Source organism: Salvia hispanica, chromosome 1 (assembly GCF_029641045.1).
Source record: "Salvia hispanica isolate PSC_SH4W2 chromosome 1, Shi_PSC_v1, whole genome shotgun sequence".
Lineage (NCBI taxonomy): Eukaryota > Viridiplantae > Streptophyta > Magnoliopsida > Lamiales > Lamiaceae > Salvia > Salvia hispanica.
In genome coordinates this window covers 9,857,600-9,865,755 of record NC_142692.1, presented here as the reverse complement: position 1 = coordinate 9,865,755, position 8,156 = coordinate 9,857,600, and the positions used below count along the sequence as shown (strand labels likewise).

Sequence of the window (8,156 nt, the reverse complement as noted above, 5' to 3'; positions counted from 1 at the left end):
CCATTTTTTTGGTATAGAATGAAACAAAAAAGAAAAGCTTTAATCATTTTTCTCACTGGTCAAATAATTAAATAAATTTAAACAAATTAAAAACAGTTAAGTGATAATTTAATTGTCATTTATAAATAATTCAAAAATAAATTAAAGTCGTAAAATTATACTTTTAAAGTATAAAAAATTAAATATTCATTTTATACTCCTATAAATTAATAATTAATAACCAATTAGATAAAATAATAATTAACAGAATTAATACTGTCTTCAATACTAACCGTTTTGGCGTTTGGCCCACACTGATGGATCCTTATGCATTGAAATTCATCTCTATTCAAACGTTAAGCCCAAAAATAGATATTCAATTCGATTTAGTATTTTATGTTTTATCGCACTATGGGGCGTTCGGATGTATATTCTAATCAAATTATAATTATTTAATTGATTACTAATTAACTATTCATTAATTATAAATGCGCTCAGCTGCACCAGGGCATCATAGTTTTTTTCCGAATGACGAGATTGATTAAAGGATAAGGATAATGTTACTTATGTTAGGACGGAATAAACAAATTATACTACTAATCTGGAATCATTGATCTACTAGACAGATCTGGGTTCCCTAAATATATTGGGCAATTATATATTGGTTTGGGCCTGACAATGATAGTCACTGGACTTAAAAATCAGATCAAATTTAAATATTTTGGTCTAAGATAACGTAATATCTCAAGAAAACAGATGTACTAGCAACTCAATAAATAACACGACGAGAATTCTATGGCGCGACTTGATAAAAGTAAATCACCGACGTACGAGAAACAATTTAATAAGTATGGGTTGACAAATGTTATGTTTAGAACTCCCTCTGCCGTCGTCACGAGATTTATGAAATTACATTAAAAATAAAAATGAGATAAGTGAAGAAATAATAAAATAGGAAATGAAAAAAAGTAGAGAGATTAAAAGAGAATTAAATATGACGAATAGTAAAGTTAGTGAGAAAAAAAATTGATGTTTTTTACTAAAATAGAAAATGACTCAGCTACATTGGAACAACCGAAAAAGGAATATGACTCAACTATATAAAGACAAAAGGAGTACTTATTTAAGGACATTACTCTAATTATGCGTTATTCAATTCTTTTGTTAACATGCAAATATATTTATGATGACAATTATTTTGTTACTAATTTCTTATTGAGCACAAATGTTAGTTGATAAATGTAAATCACCGACGTACTAGAAATTTCAACAAGAAGTCAACAATAGTTACGCCTTAATTAGAGTTTACTAAAAATAGGTGTTGGATGTTTTTTTTAAAAAAAATAAGAAGATCCAAACAACAAATTCATTGAAGGAAGCTCGGTTTGCAGAAATTCTATCAACAAACTTTTCATTAAAGATGATGTTTCCTCCGAATCCAAACGCAGCTTTTATTGAATGTATGTGACCAACATTTGAAATCTGTTTCATGAAGAAGTTTTGTTTTAATGTTGGAGTAAAAGTGTAAAACAAGTGAAAAATCAGTATGCTGGAAAAGGATAGCACTGTCATTTTCAAACATCCCCAATGCTCTCTCTCTTGACTGTTTTGCTGAAAACCAAGCGCAAATCATTATAATAAAGGCTGCATAATTGAAGGCATGAACTACCAGGAAAATATCTGCTGCATCGGCTAGGGCTCACACTAGAAAGTCCAACAATATTGGAAGAAACAACTCCAGATTCACTTCAAGTTGGTATCCCCTAATTTTCGGCTCTCTTCATTAAATTTCTTAATTGATGCTTTCATTTCCTGTTTCTTTTTGACTTTTCATCAAGGTTATTGATATTGGTTGTCTGAGTAATCGAATCGATGTAGAGCATCGTCTTGCTGTGATGGTATTCTAATAATTTTACAGATTATTATGTTTGCTTCCTTGATTTCCTAAATTAGGATTTAACATCAGATGAACATGGAAAGAGAGGTTTAATAAAGTTACCTAGTCGTTAATTACTATGATCAAGACATCATCGAGTTATCACTTAGCTGGTTAATCAAGATTCTTGTTTCATAGTCATTAATAAGTTGAGCAGTTAATAAATGATTTGATTGCTCAAAGATAAATACACTTGAGCAGCAACAGATTGTGATCTCGAAATGCCTAAGTTAACCATGGCATTGGCATAGTTACTCTCTTCTTGTTGGAGCTAGTGAGTCACCTTTTGATATGTAATTGAATGGATTATGCCTGAATAACATGGTCCTAGATATGTTTTGACAGATATGATTGCTCAGATAGCAGTTGGAGTAGTGGTGGGTTGTATAGGATATGCTTATTTTGCAATACAGCCTCAGCCTCCTAAAATATGTGGCACCCCCGGTGGTCCTCCGGTGACTTCTCCAAGGGTGAAACTTGACGATGGGAGGCATTTGGCATACAAGGAGAGGGGCGTTGCCAAGGAAGAAGCCAAGCACAAGATAATAATTTCCCACGGCTTTGATGATTCTAAAGATTTCAACATAAATCTGTCTGATGTAAGCGAAATCTGTTGATTCTCAAGTTATTCTGGTTTTACTGGAATCACTATGTTGAAACTTTAGCTTCTTTTGTGCATATCATAATCATGAAACATGAGCTTGAGATGAAATGACTGTTCAGTATTCATACTTTAATCTAACCAAGTCCAGTGTCATTAGAGGCACTGATGGAAATTTAGATATAGAGCATTGGTCACATGCTTTCGACTTCGAGGCAAGCAAGAATATTTTTGAACTTCTTACTGTTTCTAAAATTATGTTAACAGATGCCGTGTAATCTAATTTCACATAGTTCCTATGCTTTAGCAGGGGAAAATGATGTGACTTAAGATTAGCTGAAGAACAATGAACTGGCTATTGAACCTAAGGAGTGTTCATGTTTCTATAATTCGTTAGGAAGTTGAAGATAAACACTCAAGGCTCAAGATAAATAACCACTTTGATTGTTCATATTAAGAACATGAAACAAGGAATTTTGAGGTGTCATTATTTATGCATTTCATGTGTATTCATTTTTCAGTACAATTTCTTAATTACCAACTTACTTCAATTTCCCAATTTCTAGGAATTATTGAAGGAGTTAGGTATTTACATCCTGTCATTCGACCGTGCTGGTTATGGTGACAGTACTCCTAACCCTGCAAGGTCAGTGAAAAGTGATGCATTTGATATCCAAGAGTTGGCTGACAAGTTGGGTCTTGGGCCCAAGTTTTATGTTGTTGGCGTGTCGATGGGAGCTTATCCGACTTACGGCTGCCTTAAGTACATCCCGCACAGGTAAACTAATACAGCAATATGATTATCCACAACCTATCTAGCTCATTGCATGTGCAAACATTGATCCTGTGATGTAGCTAAGTTGCATAACTTTTTGTCTTAAATAGATAATGGATGATAATGATGTTAGATTTTAGCATCAGAAATGCGCATTTTACATCTTTATATTATTGAAGGTTATCAGGAGTTGCACTCGTAGTTCCCTTTGTTCATTACTGGTGGAAGGGTGTACCTGCTAAACTATTAAAAGAAGCCTTGGGGAGGCTGCCTGTTCCAGACCAGTGGACATTTCGAGTAGCACATTACGCCCCTTGGCTTTGCAACTGGTGGATGACCCAAAAATGGTTCACAAATTTAAGCATCATGCAAGGGATTCTTGATGTTTTCAGCCGATCCGACCTAGAAATTATCAAGCAGCTTTCTGCAACTCCTAAGGAGGGTCAGGTTAATTTTCCACTCTGAAGCTAAGCACACACAACATTGCCCGTACGTGTACTATGTTGATGTTCTCATACTTTGTTTCATAGTGCATCATAATCATAAACTTTTATGAACAACACTTGCACATATGAAGATATCCAACAACTAGTGTGAGAACTTAATAAGGATTGGTATCTATTTTCAGGAGAAAGTGCGGCAGCAAGGTGTTCATGAATGTTTACACCGCGACTTAATGGTGGGTTTCAGAAACTGGGAATTCGGTCCCATGGATATCAGTGATCCTTTCCCTAATAAGGATGGGTCAGTTCATCTTTGGCAAGGATATGAAGATAAGTACATTCCATACAAGGTGAACCGGTATTTATCAGAACAACTCCCATGGATTAAATATCATGAGGTTCCTGATACTGGCCATCTTTTGCTATACAATGCCACACTCTGTGAAGCCGTTTTTAGGGCCCTTGTGTCATCATAATAATTGACATCCGAAAATGAAGCTCTCTTTTCATTTTGATTTCTGGTTTTCTGTGATTTTGAGCGGCTGGCAACATATACAGTATATTATGATGGCATGTATGTTTAAATATGTAGATACTTTTCGATCAACAAATAATACTCAATACTTATGATACATTACAACTCACAAGAACCAGTTCTTCATTCTAGCATCCTTGATATTGTTTTCTTACTATTGTTTCCTAACATAAGGTTTTATTGGATAATCATGATAAACAATTTCATGTTAAAATTTGAAACTCAAACTCCTACCTTGGCGTTGAAAATTTTATATAAAACTGGCACATTATACTGAACCTCGGTAAATTTTACAAGTATAAGTTGCATGGTTATTTTATAAATCTATAATCGTAATTATAAAATAAGATATCTAATAATATAACCAATAGTTTTAGGTGTTATGTAACTAATTTAACTGTGAGATGAATATAATGCAGGTTTGTATAGTAATTTGTATTATTAATCAAATTATTTTAAATATAAATAAATGAAAAAATAAATAAAGTAAAAAGAAGAAATTAGCAAAACAACCCAATATCCCTTAGAGCACTCCCAATGGGTTGGCGTTAAATCCGGCGAAAAATCGCCGATTATCGCCGGGCGTTGGAGTGAATTCGGCGATAAAACTCCCTTATTATCGCCAACTCCCTTATTATCGCCGATTTATCGCCGAATCATCGCCGCCCACTGTGGGCGCGATTCGGCGATAAATCGGCGATAATTTTTTTTTTTTTTTAAATCTTTGTTTTTTAAATCTTTGTGTTTATGGTTTTTATTTGTAGTTTTTTTTAAATCTTTGTTTTTTAAATCTTTGTTTTTTATGATTTTTATTTGTAGTTTTTTTTAAATCTTTGTTTTTTTAAATCTTTGTTTTTTATGGTTTTTATTTGTAGTTTTTTTTTTCTCGTTGTATTATATTTTCCAATGATTAATACAACGATGAATTGTTCATTATAAATCTATTTATTAAACACATTTGTAGGGAAAATTAAACAATATTAAAAATGATGATGTAAAAATGAAATGTTGAGTTAGGGAGAAATAAGGGAGAAACCAATGGAGCAGTTGGCTAAAAGCTGGCTAAAAACTGGGGATAAATTTTGATGCTGATGTGGCAGGAGTTAGGAAGAAATAAGGGAGTTTTTAGAGAGAGCATCGGGAGTGCTTTAAGCCATATATAAAATTGAGTACAAACGGGTTTTGTATTTTATGAAAGAAAAACAGAGAGAAGTAAAGAGCAGAGGAATAGTTCACAGCAGCAATCGCCGACGCGCCGGTCGCCACCTCCGTCGCCTGAAGCCCTACCCACCCAGCCTTCACCGCCGCCGTCGGCCTCCCTTTATTGTCTCCACGTTTGTATGTTCTTCTGCACTTGTTCGCCTCAAATAAACCAGGACTTCAATTTCATTTTTTTTGTTCTCTTTAGAAATTGATATTAGGGCTCAATTTACTGAATAAGGGAGAACTCGATTTTTTTGCCTCAATTTTCTTTATTGCTTTATTCAGTTGTTGATTAGTTTTTTATGCGAATTGATGGGAGTCTTTCCGGACGCGAAGAAAATTCTCTGCATTGTATTTGTTGTAGTTATTTGCGTCGAAGCTTAGGATTCTTTACCTTCCAAACGCGAATCGAGCGCAAGATCATTTAATGATTGAATTGGCGCTCGAGTGTAACTTTCACGAGCTGAGTTCTAGCCTGCTTGTATTCGGCTCGGCTTCTTTTCGTGTAAAGTCCTGTGTGCAACCCTCGTCTAAGTTGTCTTCCCCCATTTCTCTGCAGGTCTGCTGCTTCTCATTCATCATCAGTATTGGTCAATAAGATTGAAGAAAAATGAGCGCATACAATGCATTTAAAGCAAATGTTCCAGTTGCGTGGAGTCATAATCTGTACATAACACTGGTGAGGGGAATTCCAGGCACGAGGAAGCTCCATCGCCGCACCTTAGAAGCCTTGCGCCTCACCAAATGCAACCGCACCGTTATGCGCTGGAATACCCCCACTGTCCGTGGAATGATCCAACAGGTACTCTCCCTCTCTATTTGTTTGGCCTATGCTAGTTGGTTGGATTAATTCTCTCTTTTTTGCAATGATGATGCTTGCATAATTTATTTATATACATAATTCTGAATACAGGTGAAAAGGTTGGTTGTGGTGGAGACTGAGGAAATGTACAATGCGCGGAAGCAGAAAAACGCTAATCACCAAGCTCTGCGCCCACCCTTGGTTGTAAATCATCAGCCTGCCTCAACTATTGATTCTTCTGCATAGTTTCTGAGATTATTCTCTGGTTAGCTCCTTTTTCTGTGGCTTTATTCAATTAGACCACTTTGATAATGCATTTCTAAGTTGCTGCATAATTTTGTGTTGAATTTTGCAGCACTGTTGTATTGTCTCTTATTTTTCACAAACTTATCATTTTAGGATCAGTAATATGTCTGGAATCTGAATCATGGTAATAATTTCTGTAGGATTTGGCTTGAGCTTCTAAGTTAGTCCACTTTTTGCTTGAGTTTCTGTTGTCAAAAATGTTGGTAGATGCCCCAATAGTGTAGAAGTAGTTGGACCTTAAAGTTAAACATTTTAATTACTACAATCACATGAATTATAATTTTGAATATACATTAGGTATTCAGTCACTTTGAAGCAATTCATTGGCCCAAATAGTCATTAGGGTTGAAATACATGCTTATTTTCTCAAGGCAAATAAAGAAAGTTGTCTCACTTTCACTTATGCTGGGTTTGATATGAAACTAATCTCTACTGTTGCTAGCTTTGGTGATGGTGCACCTCGTCTCACCCTCACCCTCACCGTCACCATAGAAAGATTATTGGTTTGACTGTTTTGGAGGAGGAGAAGTTGAATAATTGATATTCCTTTTGTTAGGTTTAACAAGTGATGCTATTTATATGTCCTTGTTCCATAGTTATTACATCATGTATTGTTGACTGGTGCCTTGTATTCTTATTTCATACTGTATTTCTTTTCCTATAGCCTATAGGTTGTCACAGAATAAGTTATCTCTATGGATGAGGACCAGTGGCACCTCAAATCAATGGTTAAGCACTGAACTGGGAAGACATGCAAAAAATTGTACTCTTTCTACTTCTGAAGCTTTTATATTTGTGGATTGGGACCCTGATGCAGATGTATAGGTTCTGATCAAGGCACATCTACTGCTGGTTGTGAACTTTTTACTTCTGAAGCTTTTTTTGTTAAAAACATCATATACTCGCATATTGATTTAGATGATTTTTCCTTAGATGAAGAAGATATTTTGACAGTTGCAGACTTGCAGTTATGCACTTTTGATTGCTTTTCTTGTTAGATTCCAGTTTCGTTCTTTTTGCTCCCGTTTCTGCTTTTGTTTGGTCACCGAGTGTTGGTTTTCATTATTATTATTTTAAAAGTGAATTTCATTGACTGTGTAGAATGTAGATGCTACTGGGAATGTTCTAAGCTATCACACTTGTGATGGTTAGAGATTAGAATTGATCAGCTGTCTTGATTTAGCACGCTGTTAGTTTGGTGGATGTTCAGAGGTCTGTTGAGATACTATTAGTTTGATTACTCGGAACATAAACTAGAAACTCCTGAAATCGAAGAACCCCTTCAAATTCTGAAGGGAATTTTCTATTGGGTTTGAGGGCAAATTCTTTCGAGTATTTGGTATTTATCTACAGTTTTTTTTTTTTTTTCTTATTTTTCAAATTCTATACATATATACCTCCACACGACCGTAATTTATATCCCCCATTTAAAAATTAGTGCACAAAATGAGAATTTAGTGAAATTTCAGTATATTATTTGCATAGAAAATTGTTAATATGGTCATGTCTCTTGTGGGACGGGTTCATAATGATTTTTGTTCTACCACAAAATTATGTCCAAATCTCCACTGCAATT

General features: G+C 34.8%; 2 protein-coding genes across 5 annotated transcripts; both read left to right on the top strand.

Moving 5' to 3' along the window:
- Positions 1-1,456: 1,456 nt before the first annotated feature.
- Positions 1,457-4,366, top strand: LOC125224181 (uncharacterized). Of its 4 annotated transcripts, none has more exons than XM_048127541.2 (5): positions 1,457-1,731; positions 2,247-2,514; positions 3,083-3,294; positions 3,471-3,738; positions 3,920-4,366. In XM_048127541.2, the coding sequence occupies exons 2-5, from the start codon at positions 2,263-2,265 to the stop codon at positions 4,208-4,210; spliced, it is 1,023 nt and encodes a 340-aa protein (XP_047983498.1). In that variant the 5' UTR covers positions 1,457-1,731; positions 2,247-2,262; the 3' UTR covers positions 4,211-4,366. The 4 variants fall into 4 exon arrangements, with proteins under 4 accessions (XP_047983498.1, XP_047983499.1, XP_047983496.1 ...); XM_048127542.2 differs by having other exon boundaries at positions 1,458-1,731; positions 2,261-2,514; XM_048127539.2 differs by having other exon boundaries at positions 1,459-1,735.
- Positions 4,367-5,449: 1,083 nt separating this feature from the next.
- On the top strand, positions 5,450-7,593 carry LOC125219164 (uncharacterized). Its single transcript, XM_048121061.2, has 4 exons — positions 5,450-5,607; positions 6,032-6,274; positions 6,386-6,539; positions 7,245-7,593. Exons 2-3 carry the CDS (start codon positions 6,083-6,085, stop codon positions 6,518-6,520), a joined length of 327 nt encoding a protein of 108 aa, XP_047977018.1. The 5' UTR covers positions 5,450-5,607; positions 6,032-6,082; the 3' UTR covers positions 6,521-6,539; positions 7,245-7,593.
- The last annotated feature ends 563 nt before the right edge of the window (positions 7,594-8,156 follow it).

Coding starts and splice junctions, on each gene's coding strand:
- LOC125219164 (XM_048121061.2), top strand. CDS start 6,083: ATGAGCGCATACAATGCATTTAAAGCAAATGTTCCAGTTGCGTGGAGT. Junction 6,275..6,385: donor TCCGTGGAATGATCCAACAG/GTACTCTCCCTC, acceptor TTCTGAATACAG/GTGAAAAGGTTGGTTGTGGT.
- LOC125224181 (XM_048127541.2), top strand. CDS start 2,263: ATGATTGCTCAGATAGCAGTTGGAGTAGTGGTGGGTTGTATAGGATAT. Junction 2,515..3,082: donor TCAACATAAATCTGTCTGAT/GTAAGCGAAATC, acceptor CCCAATTTCTAG/GAATTATTGAAGGAGTTAGG. Junction 3,295..3,470: donor CTTAAGTACATCCCGCACAG/GTAAACTAATAC, acceptor ATATTATTGAAG/GTTATCAGGAGTTGCACTCG.